At 37.8% G+C, this 18782-nt stretch overlaps 1 protein-coding gene across 6 annotated transcripts in view; it reads right to left on the reverse strand.

The window, feature by feature from the left end:
- KIF16B (kinesin family member 16B) overlaps window positions 1–18782 on the reverse strand; it is a 139637-nt gene that overhangs the window by 57626 nt on the left and 63229 nt on the right. For 5 of the 6 annotated variants that reach the window (XR_009963267.1, XM_062610921.1, XM_062610903.1 and 2 more), the window contains exons 13-19: window positions 16523–16642; window positions 15916–15967; window positions 14523–14660; window positions 10035–10117; window positions 9747–9835; window positions 2331–2363; window positions 1939–1992 (exon numbers count right to left, since the gene is read on the reverse strand). Coding sequence is in view for 5 of the 6 variants with exons in the window: in XM_062610921.1 (XP_062466905.1) it covers window positions 1939–1992; window positions 2331–2363; window positions 9747–9835; window positions 10035–10117; window positions 14523–14660; window positions 15916–15967; window positions 16523–16642 (569 nt within the window). In the remaining variant the exon portion in view is untranslated. The remainder of the gene's footprint in view (window positions 1–1938; window positions 1993–2330; window positions 2364–9746; window positions 9836–10034; window positions 10118–14522; window positions 14661–15915; window positions 15968–16522; window positions 16643–18782) is intronic. The other variant, XM_062610912.1, reaches the window with a different exon arrangement.

Below are 18782 nucleotides of genomic sequence, written 5' to 3' on the forward strand. Positions count from 1 at the left end.
TGATACCCTATGCAATCTCTCTTTCAAAGGTTCTATTGCATTCTAAATGAGGATGACCTGAGACTTGAAGGTCATTACTATCCTTGTCATAGAATCACCTGAATACATGTAGAGACAACCTGCAAGCCAGTTGTTTGTTTGAAGTAAAAGACAAATAAATTAAAGGACAAGCAAAACAACTTCAGCACAATCTGAATTCAAGTCCTATAAATGTAACAAAGAGGATAAACATCAGTGATTCCGTTGCACCATTTAATCATATTAATTAGAATAATATCTTCTAATGCTTCAGATTGTCAGGGTTTTTCTGAGTTTAGTTAACTTAGTCCAAGTATATAAAAGCTCTTTCAAAATGGAGCAAACAGTCTACAGCGGAGACGGCAGAAAGTGTCTTTCAGGTTATGAATCTAATCAATGCTGCGATCTGCAATAAGGTGAGAGCTATTACTTCTGAAATCTTAGCAGGCATGATGAGCCAGAACAGTCAGCTCAGTTTGCCTGCTGACAACAATACCTCCTTTGTACTTCAAACTGATTTTGAAATAACTCTCTGATGAACATTTGCTGGCAGTGTGCGCTTGCAGCCCAGAAAGCCAACCATATCCTGGGCTGCATCAAAAGGAGCATGACCAGCAGGTCGAAGGAGGTGATCCTGCCCCTCTACTCTGCTCTCCTGAGACCTCACATGGAGTATTGTGTGCAGTTCTGGTGTCCTCAACATAAAAAGGACATGGAACTGTTGGAACAAGTCCAGAGGAGGCCGCGAGGATGATCAGGAGACTGGAGCACCTCCCGTATGAAGACAAGATGAGAAAGTTGGGGCTGTTCAGCCTGGAGAAGAGAAGGCTGCGTGGAGACCTCATAGCAGCCTTCCAGTATCTGAAGGGGGCCTGTAAGGATGCTGGGGAGGGACTCTTCATTAGGGACTGTAGTGACAGGACAAGGGGTAACGGGTTAAAACTTAAACAGGGGAAGTTTAGGTTGGATATAAGAAGGAAATTCTTTCCTGTTAGGGTGGTGAGGCACTGGAATGGGTTGCCCAGGGAGGTTGTGAATGCTCCATCCCTGGCAGTGTTCAAGGCCAGGTTGGACAGAGCCTTGGGTGGCATGGTTTAGTGGCAGGTGTCCCTGCCCATGGCAGGGGGGTTGGAACTGGATGATCTTAAGGTCCTTTCCAACCCTAACTATTCTATGATTCTATGAGTGTGACTGGTATACCCATACCAGCAGCACGATTTAAGAGAAGCAGAGTTCATAACATGAACTTTTCCTATCAAGATTCAAACCAAAGGCAACTAAACCATAGAAAAAGATATGAATAAAGAATGTAATTTGACATCCTGAGAGGGACTCTTCATCAGGGACTGCAGTGATATGACAAGGGGCAACAGGTTCAAGCTTAAACAGGGGAGATGTAGCTTAGATACAAGGAAGAAATTCTTTACTGTGAGAGTGGTGAGGCTCTGGAATAGGTTGCCCAAAGAGACTGAATGTCCCACCCCTGGAAGTGTTCAAGTTGCACAGGGCCTTAAGCAATCTGTCCATGTGTGAGGTGCTCATGCCCATGGCAGGGGACTGGAACTAGATGATCTTCAGGTCCTTTTCAACCCAAACCATTCTATGATTCTATCCTTTAAAATAACACCATCAAAATTAAGAGTAATATATTACATTTGTATATTCCATCTTCCTCATACCTTTATGTTTGGTATTTTCTTTGCTAAAGATCACAGTTGGCTATCTTTCACTAATCAGTGAGAACGGACAGTTCAAGAAAATAAAACCAGAATCTTCATAGATAACAAAACAAAATAGAATTATTTATATCCAGATCTTCTGCTTGCTGAGTAACACCATGCCTCCAAATTAATGATTTAAATGAGTTTATAATGTGTATATATCCATATACACACATATAAAGACCACAGAGAATGTTACCTTTTACTTTCTAATTTTTCAAGCTCCTCCCGTTGTTGTCTCTCAAATTCCAGCCTGATTTAAAAACAAATAAAGAACACAGTTAAAAGATTATTATTTCCTGAGCATCCCAAAAAATAGGAAGATACAAAGCATTTCAATGTCTGTTTGTAACAGTGGTACAAATCAAAAGTTATATAAAACTACTTTCCACAAGAACAAAAAATATCTCCATTAGAGTTACAAATTAGGTATCATGCTGACACAAGTAGAAACAAAAAGTAAATGAACTTCTGGGGGGCAGAAGGAAATATTTAAAAAGTTAAACAAGACTGATAAATGATTAGCATAGCCTCTGCAAGTTAACTACATGCAGGCATAGGAATCAATACATAGAAATTGAATTTCTCTACCTTAGACAGATCGGTCCTTTTACAGGGAAAAGACTGCCATTGGAGGCAGGGGGAAACGGAGCGATCAATTAAGAAAGGAATTGATAGAAAGAACATATTAGCAGTACAGAATACTTAAAAGTCAACAACAGTTTGCATTATTAGAGGTTAAAGTTGTTAGTTCCATAGAACATTCATCACATTATAACTCACAAGTAAAACTTAAATAATTATTCTTTCTAAACAGGTGTTTGAAATGTCAGTAATGGTTAAACCGATGCTTATCATCCTATGGTTTATTAACTTGGCCACTTCTGAGAAGGGAAAGAGGTATAAAATCATGCTAGGGCATGCTTGTAGTTGTTCTTCCTTTTCCTTCCAAGAAAAAGACCCAAATATCACCATGGTGTAATCAGGGCAACCTTCCTACAAAGTGCAACATTCAAGCACATAACACAGTTCAAACCATTTATCTAATTGGAGATTTTAATGTATTTCGTTTGATGAGGTTCTGAATAATTACGGGAGAGTATTTTATGTCATTTTTAATATCAGCTTATTACAGTTGTACAGGAGTCTCTCCCTTTAATTTCCTTTGCATATTTATGGAGGTTTTTTTAAGGCAGTTTTTCAAAATACATATTGAAAAAGCATACAGAACCTGTATATGGACTGAAATATTCAACGAAATATACAAATAACCACTTATTTCAGGCCTCCTGAAAGGTTAGTGAGACAGGCCATACACACACTAAAAAAATGCAAGACTGCACCACAAGTTAACTTCAGGTATGATGAACTGCAGTTGAAGTTGTCATGGCCACAATTACGTAGACAGGGTTTTTTTTAAATAAGGTATTTTTAATATTTCTTTCTAAAATCATACACATGCATACAGCAAAAAGGAACTGCCCTTGGAAACACGCAAAAAATCATCTCACATTTCTAATTCAATTTAAATGAACTTTGATTCCTACATGCTCAAGAAGCATCTTTACAACCACTGCGATTCTGAAGACTAGTTTAACAGATTATACTTTTGCCTATTTCTCACTAATTCATTAAAAAAAAATGCTTTCTACAGTTCCGAAGAGATAAGCAAATGTAGACTTCTTATACACAACTCCAGATATTCAGAGTTTTCATGTAAATGTTTCACCAACAGACCCTTCACATCTGCATTAGGACAATGGCTAGGAAAGGTCCTATCTCGACATTACAGCACAAGAAGACAAGGCAACAACTTTGTATTTCTAATATGATCACAGTTTCTGCAGCAACAATGCAAAATCCACAGTGTTGAAAGAGAACTAAAAGCAATCTTAAAGGAACTCCAGAAAGCAGAAGCTTAATTCAATGGTTACCAAGAGCTCTGGTTCTCCCCTCACTTTCTTTTTTTAAGCTATACCTCATAAGCTCTCTCTTTGGCTGTGGTCTGCCTCTGGAATTCAAAGCTGTTCATTATCACTTCTTACATAGGGCTTGGCTGACAAATGCCACTATATTCATCATTACTTCTGTCCAAAATAATAGGGACCATGGGGAATATAGCTCTGTTCTGTGGAAATGCAGATGTCCATTGAGCACTGTCAGATGTAGATCATCTTTGCTAACACAGCTGGCAAAGATGATTTTCAAGTATTCCTATGGTTGGTTAACCCTTAAATGAAGTAAAATGTTTCAGACTGGCTAGCATAATGTGCAAAACCCAGAGCAAAACTCTTCTAATATTTTGACTGTCCTATAAAACACATAATTTGGCAAGCATATTTTATATAAGCATAAAAATGGTAACGAGCTTTTGGCTTGAGATCTGATACAAGAAAAACGAGCCATCATAGCAATCAGTGACACACAAAACAGGTCACTAGTGAAAACTCTGCGTTTTTCTCTTTAAGGAAATGTCTGTAACACCTTAAACAGGGGTATAATGACAATCACGTTCACCTGACACTGAAATTAATCTTGGTGGTGCTCAAAAGTTGCTCAGGAAAGAGGAATAAACTATGAAAAACTGGTCCTTTCTTCAGTGAAAATGGCTACTTCACAAAGCCAAATATGGATCATCAGCAACAATCCAAGCAACAGCTTCCAGACACTACCTAGCTATTTTAAAATGCACATTTAATGCATTCTATACAAGCTAATACTCCTATAAAGAGAAGGGCTAGTGCAGCCATGTGTTTTGCTGTCATGTAGATTCAACGGTGCCTAAGAAGGTCTGAGCTCCACTGAAGGCTCTGCTACCATGAGGATATTCAGTGTCTCTGTTCTCTAAGGCACTCACACTGCTGCCTTTATTTCACCAGGGCTAAGAATAATGCCTGTCATCTTTAGTTGGCTGCCTATTTTCTCAATGTATTTAGGAATTCTCCACTTTTGAGACCAGTACCTCTACAATATCTGCTTCAAACTGGTTATGGGCTCAAGGTTCTTTGACAACAGGAGAGAATTCGGGGTTAAGAAGCCAGGCCAAAAAAAATAAATCTCAGCATCACCAAAGAAATCACCGGCTACAGCAAATCACTGCCAGTTTTACAAAGCACAGATGCAAGACTGATGCTTTCCAGTTTAGTCTATCTGTAATAAAAATCTTTTTCACATAACCTCTACTCCTTTTATTAATGTGAGCACTACTGTGAACAGACAAACGTATAAGCTTGAAATTAAAAAGAAAGAAACACAAAGATACTAAAGACTAGAATCCACTCTTTCTTCTTTTGTAGATCTACCACAAAGGAACTTAATCTGATCAGTGTTGAATTAAATAGACACCATTTTCCTGGAAAACCTGGCATATATAGTGATAAAAGCAGTGTAGATAAGCTGCAGAGAAAGAAAGTCAGTTCTACTAGCACAGTACTACAGTAGCTTAATTTACACAGCACAAAAGTGCGATCTGGTACTACATCTGTTAGGAAAGACTGAGGACTGGCAGGAATACAAAGATGTTACAATGCCATTCAGTAGCATAATTTATGAGATTAGTTAAAAAACAAAACAAAACCCCTATGCTAAATCCATGACAAAACCAAGGTTTCTCATGAGTGGTTTTATAGTATAATGTAGTTTACAAAAGGTCCACAAATTAAACCTTCAGCATAAATCTATGTGCAATATTCTATTTTATCCAAAGCTTATTATCTGAAGCAGCGTTGCATGACACCAGATTAAAGACAAAGACTGGGAACAAGCAAAACAAAGAATTTTGCATGTTAAGCCAAAAATTTATGCAACTATATCCACATATGGGAAATCAACAGCCAAACAAAAACCACATACACCCACACCACAAAATTCACACACAAAGGCCACCCATCTGAAAACGCAATTAAAGGTTAACACTGATTTTCATATGGGAAAGACAGATACAGTAAGCAAGATCCATCATTCATCTTCTTTCAAAACAACTGAAAGTAATACACCACAGGCTCTTCTACCATTGACTGCTAAAGACATTAGATCTTTCAAGCTGCTTAGTGCAAGCTATAGAAATTGCAAACTCAGCTATGGGTCTTTAGGTTATCAATACTGAAACTGGAAGAAAAGGTGGTCTTGAAAGAGTTAAATCAGCAACAGGCAGAAGGATAGTCAGCTGCGGAGGTTGCACAAAAAATCCCCAGAGAGCCAGCAACAGAATCTAAATCTACACTGCTGGTGGGCTCTACAACCTTATGTTATGAGAAACTATGATAGTATAGATACTGCAATCTATAGCAATAAAGGATCATACCAAAGGACCACATCCTGCATTGTTCATGGCTAAAAAAAAACACAACCCAAATTTACTATAGGATATTCTTTTCCATCTGCACCTCTCCAGGAAGCAAGATGCTCACCCACATCTAACACCTTGGTTATAAATATCCTGCCTTTGATAGCCAGACATCAGATTTACTGAATGTTCTACCCAGCCTGAACACAATCACCACTCAGAAGAATTACCACTGTAGCACTGAACTTGCTAAGCAGCATTCCTAGCTGGAAGTACAGAGCTCAAGCTTTCTGCAAGCCATCTAACTCTTTATGAATACAATGCCATTGGCTTCGAGTTATTAATAAAGCCTATATGCTTGGGGTCTGCTGTATTAATTTCTTTAATTTGCATTGACTCCAGCCACTTGCTCTCCTTAAAGTAACACTTTCTGCAGAATTATCCATTTTGGACAAGCTCACTGTATGATCAGAAACCCCCGTGTGCTGTCACAAAGGAGGAGATGGACAGAAAACAGTATTAGCATTAACATAAATATAAAATTGCCAACTCCAGCGTAAGCTGAAAAGATGCTGCTGCCCAATTGCTAGCCCTAAAGATGCATCAATTATGGAAGATGCTTTCTTCTACTGATTTGTAAGATCTGGGCTCAGCTTAACTGCAGTGCAAACAGCAAAGCCTACCTTCTCTTTGCAGCAACTGCAAAAGCAGTAAAGAAGACATATCTGAGGTTTGCTGGGGGTTGTTTTGTTTCGTGGTTTCTGGTGTTTGGGGGTTTGTTTGGGTTTTGTTTGGCTTGTTTTTTTTTGTAAATCACTGACCTAAGGATGACACCTGCCTCTGCACTGCATGGGCAATGTGTATTATTAGGCATGGCAGCTATTGTTTTAAACATAGTTGAAGCCTCTGAAGATAGGGGTAAAGGTTTAGATTTTGAATATGCAACCATTGGGAACAGTACTGCTTAATATCTTCATCAATGACATAGAAAATGGACCCAAGTGCACCCTCAGCAAATTTGCAGATGACACCAAGCTGAGTGGTGCGGTTGACATGCCTGCAGGACAGGATGCCACTCAGAGGGACCTGGACAAGCTTGAGAAATGGGACCATATGAACCTCATGAGGTTCAACAAGGCCAAGTGCAAAGTCCAGCACCTGGGTCAGGGCAACACCTCGTATCAATACAGGCTGGGGATGAAGTGCTTGAGAGCATCCCCTCACCTAGAAGGACTTGGGAGTATTGGTGGATGAAAAGCTGAGGTTATTGGTCATGAGAAGCTTAAAACATCAGAAGAAGTGTGACCAGTAAGTCAAGGAAGGTGATTCTACCCCTCTACTCTGCTCTCATGAGACCCTACCTGCAGTACTGTGTCCAGCCTTGGGGCCCTCATCATAAGGACACAGACCTCTTGGAGCAAGTCCAGAGGAGAGCTACAAAGATGCTCAGAGAACTGGAGCACCTCTCCTATGAAGACAGGCTGAGGGATTTGGGCTTTTTCAGCCCGGAAAAGAGAAGGCTCCAGGGAGACCTTAGAGCAGCCTTCCAATACCTAAAGGGGGCCTGTAAGAAAGACGGGGACGAGGCTCTGAGCTATCTGATGTAGTTGAGGATGTCCCTGCTCATTGCAGGGGGGTTGGACTAGATGACCTTTAAAGGTCCTTTCCAACCCAAAAGATTCTACGCTACAATCCATAAACTTCCTTATTTAGGAAAACATATGTAGAGCAATCGGTACAGCATCTATGGATCAACCTCGGATTTATTGATCACAAACAAGTGACAGTCATGCAGACCTACATTCCTGCTTTAATGTGAGCCTTAAGCATAATCCTTCCCTGTGTTTACAAATTATGCAGGACAAAGCATCTATTCCTGCAAGCCAGTTCACAAAGATTAATTGAATGCAGGCTAGCAGGAAAATATCAATAATTAACCCTCTGCTTGCAGTTTGCAGTCTAACAAAACACAGACATGAAGTGTTCAGGAATATGAAGAGTATTTCTCCTAATCTGATCCTCAATTTTAAAAGCAACCACGCTCTCATAATCACACCCAAGAACAGAAAATAAGAGTCACAAGAAGTGTTAGACAGGAAAAATGGCAGCATTTCTAAAAAATGCTGCATAGTATGATAATTTCATTTTATTATTCATACTGTTCAATTTCCAGGAAAGCAAGGCAAGATGTTTGTAGAACTGATAAGGGAAAAAGAAGCTACAGTCCACTACACTTATCAGTGAAAAAGTAGAATTTGCTGCAGTCTATCCCATCAGAGACAATCAAGCAATTCTCCAGACTCTCTTTTTTCCCCCAGATAAATGTTATGGGAAAAGTCCTTCACTATAAGATACAATTTGGCATTATCTGAAGAGTAAGAACTCCTTGGACAGGGAAATCATTCTTAAGCCCACTTTCAACTGGGCCTTGCCCATGCAATTATATTTTGCTGCAATTCTGAAGGACCAGAAGTGAAGCAATGCTGTTACAATCTGTCCTACTCTATGCTGACTGCAAAGTCCAAGTCCATACTGTGAGGTATAACACAATTATTTATAACAGGATTGTAGCAGAGTAACATTATTAGTCAAGGAAAAGCTCACGGTAGCTGATCAATAACCAGAGGTAACAAACAACAGCAAGGAACCCAGAAAATATAATACTAGAAACTGTCACTACAAGTTTTTAGACAGAACTATTTGAAAAGCTAAAGAAATAGAAAAATACATATATAATTTTTTGCTCTCTCATCTCTCTCTGAAAACAGATGTAATTTATCAGCAACTAGCTCACCATCTTGAGATCTCTGTAGGTAGATCAGTAGCAAAAGAGTAACAGTCACATTTGCAGCAGTGTTATTACACATTCGCTGTATTTAAAACATTAACTTGAAGTTATTGCTTGTGCAATCTTCCTAAATTCTAATGGATAAAGAGCAACTCCACAATAAAACATGGGAATAAAGCTGCACTATCCAAGGCTATAATTCAATTTACAGCCAATTTTTCAAAAGCCCATAGGTGGTTAAAGTGCCTCATCTCATACTCAATTGAAAACACAGGCACTAGCTATTGAAAACAAAAAATTAGAACAAAGCACCATCAATTCTCTGTAAATCACTTTAAGAACACTGGTAAAAATATTAAAAACAGCCTCTCTCAACAAGCAGAGTCTATGTCATTGTAACTATAATGAAACTGTTTTCCACACCCTAACTTGGCCACATACTAGGAGGTATGTAAGTGAGAACATAAGACATAGATTTCCCAGCCTTTTTATGCTTGTATTGGGGTTGGAACTAGATGATCTTAAGGTCCTTTCCAACCCTGACTATTCTATGATTACACAAACTCAAAAAAAAAAAAAAAAAATCTTAATTTTCAGTTAAAAATGCATTTTTCTAAGGAAAAATAGTTAATTCTGAAGAAAGTGTAAATGTAAAATTCACCATGGTTTTATTCTGCTGAACTGCCTTGCTACAGTGCAAATGCTGTCTCCTGGGCTCCAGCTACTACAGCTGTCTATCAGTGTCACTTCACCCCATCTTCTAGCATGGAATAGTTCAGGTAACATTTCTGAAAAGTTCTGGCTTCATTCAGGAGCCCATTATTTAACAAGCATAACCTGAGAACAAAATATTGTCTATTACTGACATCTGGAACAAAACAATAAAATGAAGAATGGCTGGAATTTTAACAACCACATTTGGGAATATACTCACCCTGGATTATAAAGCATAACTGCTGACAGGTTCTCACAGGATTTTGAAAGATCTGTCATAGACAAGCTGAAGGAAGACAGCAGTCCACTCTAACAACAGACCATAAAATAAATGTATTAGACAAACACTGATGTGCTTACAAACTCTTCCATTGTCTCTCTTGGTGAAATAATAACTAAAGAATGTGAAGCAAATAATAAAAAGTATTCTACAATAATCAAGGAATGCCTATATGAACAAGAAAACTGTGAAAAGGTTTAAACTTACCGAACACTGATTTAACCTCACCTTTCTTTTCTCCCTTAGCTTAGCAGCTTCTTTGGGGTGGTTAAAGCGAAACATATTGGTTCTTCCAAGTAATATAACAGCACCTGATATAGAAAAATAAACACCACTCACTGACAACATTCTGTACCTGAAAACGCCACGTAATTTTTCAGACAGACTATATAAGCAAAGACCTCCATTAAGCAAGAACAAAATGAAAATGCATTTTGACAATTCAAGTGTATGATGATGCATGGCCACAGCTATGCTAACCGAACTATATAATTTATTCCTTCCTTTTCCTACTTACAAAAATTAAACAAACCACATACATTTACACACAAAAAGGTCTAGCATGTTCATGCAGTTCAGTTAAAGAATAAATATAGGTAGAGGAAAAGTTGCCTCAGTTTGATCTATATACTCTTCAACAGTGCTACTTTGGAAGCCATCGGTAGGTACCAGCTGCAACAAGAATGTCCACAAATATGACTAAGAACAAACTTGTCCATCCACTACTTACTGCAGTCAGGTTTGAATCCACCTCCACTAAAAGCTCCACATCTCCATAATTTGTATGCTCACTTACCTTTTCCTTCTCCATGTTGGAGAAACACCGAAGTTTATTGTCACTCAAAATGGGATTATTAGACTTTTATACCCAATAGCTATTTTCTGAGAGAAGAACCTTGAATAATTCATATTGCTCAACGCACATGCATTATTGTATTTATCAGTTAAGGTACAGGTCACAAATAGATTCTGGGCAATTCTCATCATATTTTAAAGACAACGGCATGAAAATTAATATTTTCCTACTAAGAAGTGCATTGTCAGTGATGTCCTACTACTGTCACATAACATGGAATTCTTCCAAGTTAGCAACTACAGAATCAAGCATTTATTTGTCAGTCAGTATGAGGCATTTCTAAGAAGAAAAAGGTCTCCATTACACTCACAGTATGAAAAAACTGCACTTCAGAACACTTCTTCACTATAAACAAATTCTTACCATCTCAGAATGAAATGCTGTCCTTAATAAGGAATGCTCCTCTTTAAAATTAGCTTGACTAGGAATATCAACTTAAATAAGGTCATCCAGTCTTGGCAAATAAACAGCAAAAGCCCTAAAGTTACGACATCACTTCTTGATACACAACTCAACTTTGGAACACATGAACAGCCTAATCTTAAAAAGAATAACCTTTCATAAATCTGTATGTAGGTTTGTATCGCAAAGTCATTCTGATAGGATCTCTAATTTATGTGATGACCTTTCCTTCAAGTGCGCTGGGTGTATTTTTTATGTGAGCATACTAAAAGGGATCCCTGATGGCCATGACTGCTGTGGTGAAAGGGCTAAAACTGTTTTTAGCCTGTCACTGCTTCATATGCTCACAGTTGTCCCAAACATTTATGCTTGATGACTGCCTGGAGGGGGATTTTGTGACAATGAGGATTTCTATGAAATTCCTTCAGTTACTTTCAAATGAAGATAAAAAAAATAATTGTAAACATTTTTGACCACTTTACTAGGTAGAAGGAACTCTAATTAATTACCTAACATCTAAGATTGAATACAGTTACATATATGTGTCCCTAACTACATGAATTTAAAAGAAAACAGGAGAGAGAGGCTTAACAGCAAGGACATGACAGTCAAATCCCAATGACAGATCGTATGAACAACTCCTAAGTTTCTCTTTTAGTACTATGAACACTTTGGTATTATTCCATCATTAAAAAAACCTCTCCAATCTTATTTCCCACTTAGCAGAGCTTAAATAAGCATCAGCATCAAAGCCTCTTTCGGGAAAAAAAATCTGGATGAAACCCTGCAGTCAAATATTTCCTAAGCACCAGGTTCAATTGGCCACTGTTGTGCCATGCAGCTCTCCATCAGAATGCAAGAGTGTGAAGTGCAGTGTAAATATTGTCATGGAAACAGAATTGGATTGTTATGAGGTTTGCTTTTCATTTATTTACTGTAAACAACGATTCTTATCCTCCTTGAATGTTAAATGGCAAAGAATAAAGGTTTGTCAAATACAGAGAGCACCAAGAGCAACAAAAGCTAAGCAAAACGGACTTTATCATAGAAAGTCCATAGAATAGTTAGGGTTGGAAAGGACCTTAAGATCATCCAGTTCCACCCCCCCTGCCATAGGCAGGGACACCTCACACCAAACCACGTCACCCAAGGCTCTGTCCAACCTGGCCTTGAACACCGCCAGGGATGGAGCATTCACAACTTCCTTGGGCAACCCATTCCAGTGCCTCACCACCCTCACAGTGAAGAACTTCCTCACATCTAACCTAGTAATTTATGGAGCTCTTGATTTCACAATGTAACTGGTTGGCTCCAACACATAAATGACCAGAGAGCAAAGGAGAAAAATTATATACACATACATGCATGCACGTATACATATATAAATATAGATATAAATGCCTGCTGAATGTTATCAAGCATCTTGCCTACACAGAACAGTATTTTGGAACTATGCAAACAACCATATCTATAAGTAAGATCTTACCAACTTCTAAAAGTCACTTCAATATTTTTAAGGGTTTTCTTTTGTTTTCTTTTATTAACAAACTATAAAGCAAGCAACGGGAAGTTATATTAAATACCGAAGCGTTGGCATTTTGGCCTAAAAAGCTGAAAACTTGATTTAAAGTGAGGATATATTAAAGATAAGAGACAGACTCTAATTGTGAATGTTAACGCAGTTACCTCTAGACATCCTACCACATGTTCTTAAGAATAAATAAAATACTGTAGCAAGTCACATTTAACAAAAAGGCCACATTAGCCAGTATTCACAAATGCTGGAAGCAACCTGTAGAAGGAAGTGGTAATTAATTACTATGCCTCTTTTTTTTGTAAACTCCATGACAGTCTAAAAACTTCACCCATTTTCAAATGAACAGTTATTAATGACGAACGGAAACATTTAAATATATCAGCAGTTAATCAGCATTACCTAAAGCAGACATTCAAGGAGGCTGGCACTTCCTGCTGTGAGACTAAATGCTAGCACAAGCTTAGGATGCACGGATCGAGCACAAGTTGTTAGACTAGTTATTTCATCAGTTTTGCCCTTCTGATGTCAGAGCTGTCACCTTGCTCTCAGTCTCAGTCTGGGCGCATGGTCTACAGGACAGCTTATGCAGCTGTTTTTCACAATGTAGTTACTCCGAGCAACCCTTTCCCCTTCTTTTGAGTCGAAAATCTCTTTAGACAGAAATTCATGAGAAAAAGAAAAAATCATGTTTCTGCTCTTCACAGTACAAAAATGAAGTTGTTACATATGTCTGGAAGAGGGAAACTGAATCCAAACTCCTACTTTCTTCTGAGGCAAGCTGAGCTTCTACTGCCTTTGAAATGCAATGAAAAGTAAAGATGAGTCATTGCAACTCAGTTTCTATTGTTTACAGTGTTATTTGCTACCAATGTCAATGTTTCTATTGCTAATAACTTATCAGTGGGATTTACTCAAACATAAGACAAAGAGAACGGAGCTTGCTTTCCCCCCTCGCCACCCAGTATCTGCAACAAAAATGAGTGCATATGCTTTTTGCTCTGCATGAAGAAATAAGATACTTTACAAAATCAATGTCCCCTCTCTACAACAAAACTCCTTCCCTTCTGAAAGCGCAGTTTTGAAGCACTTCTTTGAGTTCAGAAAAGATGCAAGACTTCTCTTTCTCGACACTGCAGTCTTCCTTCGGTAGAATAAGCTTACCCTGAAAGCTCCTTCTAGGGAACATAAAGTGAGATTGTTTTCACAGCCTCACTCCTGAACAGGTCTTCAGCTCATTGCTAAATGGGAAGATATTCTGGGTGCTCCTGTAAAATAAAATACCCTGGCTCTCTGCTGCAGCACTTACCAGATTACTTGTCAGCCAGTCCCTTCCAGGCCAACACAATACACCTTTGTTCCCAGCTCTTTTTCATTTCCAGACTTTAAAGCTTTTATATTAAAATTCTAATTCTCTAAACTTCCTCCATAACGGTTAGCCTTCCCCTCTCTGTCATTTCCCTACAGCTGCAGTGAACAGATACTCCAGCTCAATCTCCTGCTGTACAAAAGGATTTGGCAACAGAGTGCTAAGTATGACAGGTCTGAAGCTCAAAGGAGGGGGCAGGGGTGTCTCTAACATTATTTTAGTCCTATAGAGACCAATATTCTTTTTACTTAATATTACAGCAACCTGAGCAACCTGGCATGGAGTTCACCTTATGTATAAACGTTGAACGAAATCAAAGGGTAACTATTAAATCATGCTCAAGATTATGAAGTGGCTTAAATTAGTAAAGAATTTTTTTCACTGCATGGCAATTCTCTGACAGGTCAAACTCTGTGGCTCTCCTCATGCTTTTGGGCTCTAGTTGAGAAGACATGGAATTAAAATTAAGTAAACAGTAACCCCTTTATATACACAGAGATTTTTTTGTGCAGCTGCCAGAAACAAAACCAGAAATGACATTATACTAGGTAATACCTTGGTTTAGGTGTGTGGCCTCTGTAATCTGAATACCATTTACAGAACACTGCGCCCCATTCAGTGGTATTAGATTCACAGTACCATCAAGATTTTCAAAGATGCAATGCTCACTTTCCAAATCAAGGCCATGAAGAACTAAACACAAAGAAATAAAATAACTTAGTTAGTCCCAAACAAACAACAAGATTACCATGCTGATATTAATTTATTAAGGACACATTACACTACAGACTATTTTTTCTCTTTATCTGGACAATGTTTTCTTCTTTCCTTCATCGCATCCTGCACACCTTAAAGTTGATCCTGTTTGCTGTTTTATTGTAGTGGAAATAAGGGTTGGTTTTAGGTTTTTTGATGCAATGTTCTTGCCTCCTAAGTTTGGCACTGTCCAGCAAATGTTTTTTTCCTTCTAATAAAAAACAGAAAAATAAAATTGATGTATTTGTAGAGAGAGGGTTTTTGGACCAGTTTCACTGCGTAATAATGAAAGCTTCTTGACCTTACAGCAACCATGCTTAAATCTGAAAAGACAGGACATAATTTGCAATTGTAGACTAGCAAGAACGGCTAAAGTAAGATTCTTAAGTTCTATGACATTCAGGCCTTTTATCAAACAGCTCTGCTACTTTCTATTTCTTCTTCAAACTAAGGTACGATTATCTCTACCTGTATTGTTTAATAACATAGAGGAATGCAAGTTTGCTACTTTAATGGAATCTATATAGAAATTTTAATTTCAGCATCTCTTGACCACAAAAATACACCACACTTTTTTACCAAACAAAATTTACCAAACTAAGTTACCCGACTCTCAGTCTGTCACCTGAGAATTAAAAGGATGCAGTTTATTTAAGGAAACTGCCTTCAAGCAACATGTGACAGGGCAGTCCAGGTCTGGCAGTTGGTTGCTTTGATAAGAATTGAGTAAGATAATCGGTAGAAGCAGCCTACCTATATTTTACCAACTTCCAGAATTTTCTTCAACTCAGATCTCAAGTCCAAGGACTGCTTTAGGTATAACAATATAACAATGCAACAATCCTGTCATTATACAAAGGTTAAGAGAATGACTGTGCTGTAATTGTGACAGGTGCTGCATGAAAAAGGATGCTGTGTTTACAGGATGCTATTTCAAGAGAAGCAAGAAATAAATTAGTAACAAGTTTATGAATATACATAAATTTTAAGCCCACAAGCTGTTAGAGAAATCATGCTCTTTGAAGCAAATCCCACATAATTCATCTCTCAAATTTTCTAAACGTTAAAATACTCGAGAACACAAAGACAACTGAAAAAGGGAAAAATACATGAAGCTTTGTTCACATATTGGGACGTTAGGAGAAGGAAAAACAACTGAAGAAAAAACATTAAAAAATGCCAAATCCCATACCAATATCCTGTTCGGTCAAAGCATCTTCTCTGCCAACGTGCGTTTGGCCCTCCTATTTAAGAGAGAAACACACATTATTTCCAGTTAAATCGCCCTTCTGCCCCAAGACAGATATAATTTATTCTTCCTCTTTCTCAGAGTAACCTGAACAAAATACATGTTTACACATACACGAAAAAAATGAGGCAGCATTTTTTAGAAACTTCTCAACAGTCGTTACTATACAATATTATTTTTCAACTATCCTGTGTAGAACCACCTTTGTTGTTTTGAGGGAATTAATCCAGATTTGGATTTCAAGTCAAGCTTTATAACAAGATGAATGACAAACCATATACATGTGCACAAATATTAAACATCCACCTCTGGATAACCAGTTGACCCTAAGGATAAACTTAAACAAGTGAATTAACAGACGTTTTAACTGGATCAGTTGCAACCTCGTAAGAGCTTTTCTCACATAGCCAAGAAACATAATGAGCTTTTCTAACTATAGTGAAGAAATGTAAAGAGCACCAGTTTTTGATAGAAAATTAATATTACAATTTGTCTACTGAACAAAATCACAAGGCATATAAAGGCTACTGAAATACAGGTATGTATGTACCTTCAAGTGGTACAAGATGATACCAGTACTGAGAAGATCATCATCAATGCCAATTAGATGAGGCAGTTCAGAATCTAAAACAACACCTATCCCTTCTTTCCTCAGAGCCAAGGTTTGTTCCTGTAAAGGACAAAAAACATATTTATTAGGATATGCAAGAAGCAGCAATCTTCCTTGTTTTTCTAGACCACATTTAATGTAACATATTCTCTGAAATATCACAACCCCCCTAAAAAGGGCACAGATTTTTTTTTTCTCCTCATTTTAAATGTGACTTTTGTAATTTCATTTAGCATTCCAAGCTTGCTGTTCAGGACATCTGTCAAAGAGTTATTTGAAAGAAACCAGATAAACAGCTGAATTATACCAGATAAGGAAGATCAATCAAGAGCATAACAAAGCAATGTTGTCTAAAAGCAACCTATGTACCACCTCGCATAATGGTAAGGAGAATACAAAACTCCTCAGAATTCAGTACAGCTAAGGAATAGGAAACTGAAAACGCTTTGGCAGTCCTTTATATAAACTGAACCTTCCACAGTAAACCCCCAACATCTGAAAATATGGTAAGCCTCAGCAATTAAAACATCATCCAATGTAAATGAAGCATTGACAATAGCAAATAAACGTAAGAACTACTTGCAGCACATAATTCAACTCTACAAAATTCCTTTGGACCACATTGTACAGCCATGATGCTTTAGAAGCATCATTTAGCAGGACTACAAGTGCGAGACTTCAACCCTGGATAAAACATCGTATGATGAATCAGATAGTTTATGGCATCAATAACAAATCAATTATAGCTGCAAAATTAGTTTTAGTACTTATAAAGTTTATTTCTCAAATTGAAACAAAATCACATGCGCTTCTAGGACTGGAAGATAACAGCAATAGAGACTGTGAACATGTACACACACCACCTTTCAAATTGAATGGGTTTTTCTATATAAAACACCTAAGCCTTTAGGAGTCAAGGAAGACTGACAACCCAGGAAGGAAAGGCAACATCAGGATGTATCACTGCTGTGTATTATAAAGATGCACACTTTTTTTCCTGGAAAAAATGGAAAACAAGTTTTTTGACGGCCACGTGACTATTCCTTCTCCAAGTCATCAATACGCCTTCTCCAGACACTAAACTGTTTGCAAAAAGAACACAACAGAAAGATTGTTATATGTATTTTCCCAAGTACAGCAACTTGCAAATGAAGGAAGAACACAGACGTAATCTCATTCCCTACACATCAGAAAACACCGCCAACACTGATCTGAAAAAGTCTGAAGTAGGGATACACCCAAGCAAGGGAGATGACACAATGTACACAATGATGACACTCCAAAACAAAAATGGGAAACCCCACTTTGGTCATGGATGAATCAAAAAGTTCTCCAGCCTTCAGAAGGAAAGAAAGAACCTGTGATTCATGTTGCCCTGCCGCCCTCTGACATTCAAACTGCACCCAGCTTTTCCTTGATATTATAAAACTGTCACTGCATAAAACCAAAAAATACAGCTTAAATCATTGTTCAGGTGATAAAGTAATTTTAGTCAAAAATACCTATAATTTTAAATATTTATTGAATAGGACATACTATTATACATAATTTATAATGTTCCTATATGATGAGGTTGAGGACTTCAAACACTGGTGGCCACTTAAAGAACCACTGGCACCTCTGGCCCAATGGAACAAATAAATTATTAAGAGATGTACATTTTTTCCCCAGCATAACAAAGCATTTGCCAGCATCCCTGGCTGAGGGAAAAACAGACACCCCAGGAGGCAAAGAAATCATGGGGTAAGAAAAAGCTCTCGCAAATTACTGAGACTGGAGAAAGAAACTTTTTTCACTTTCCAGCTTTTCAACATTAAGACCTTTTTTGCTATATTCAGAAATAAAGCAAGTATAACTGTGATTTAAAATAGACATGTTGCAGATGTAAAATTAAAGGACACAAATTAATGGAGTTTCTAAACTTGTATTTGTAAATGACTACTATTCACACACAGAATGCATGCTGTTGATGAAAACATTATAAATGCAGTGGACAGTAGCTGCAATTAAGTGTAATATTTTTGTCTTTAATCCTCGCTGTAATTTAGCTTTTATCTTCACATACAATTCACTAAAAATTTTGAATCTTAATCAAAAGCTCCTGCAAGGATGCCTCTAAATGCCAAAATGTGCCCTTTTGCCCAAAACTGGTATCACACAAACCTCATAAATCTTTATTACTCTGTTATCCCACAGTGGA

This window comes from Pezoporus occidentalis, unplaced genomic scaffold (assembly GCF_034315485.1).
Source record: "Pezoporus occidentalis ecotype Australia unplaced genomic scaffold, CSIRO_AGI_Poc_V1 ctg10, whole genome shotgun sequence".
NCBI classification, from domain to species: Eukaryota; Metazoa; Chordata; class Aves; order Psittaciformes; family Psittacidae; genus Pezoporus; species Pezoporus occidentalis.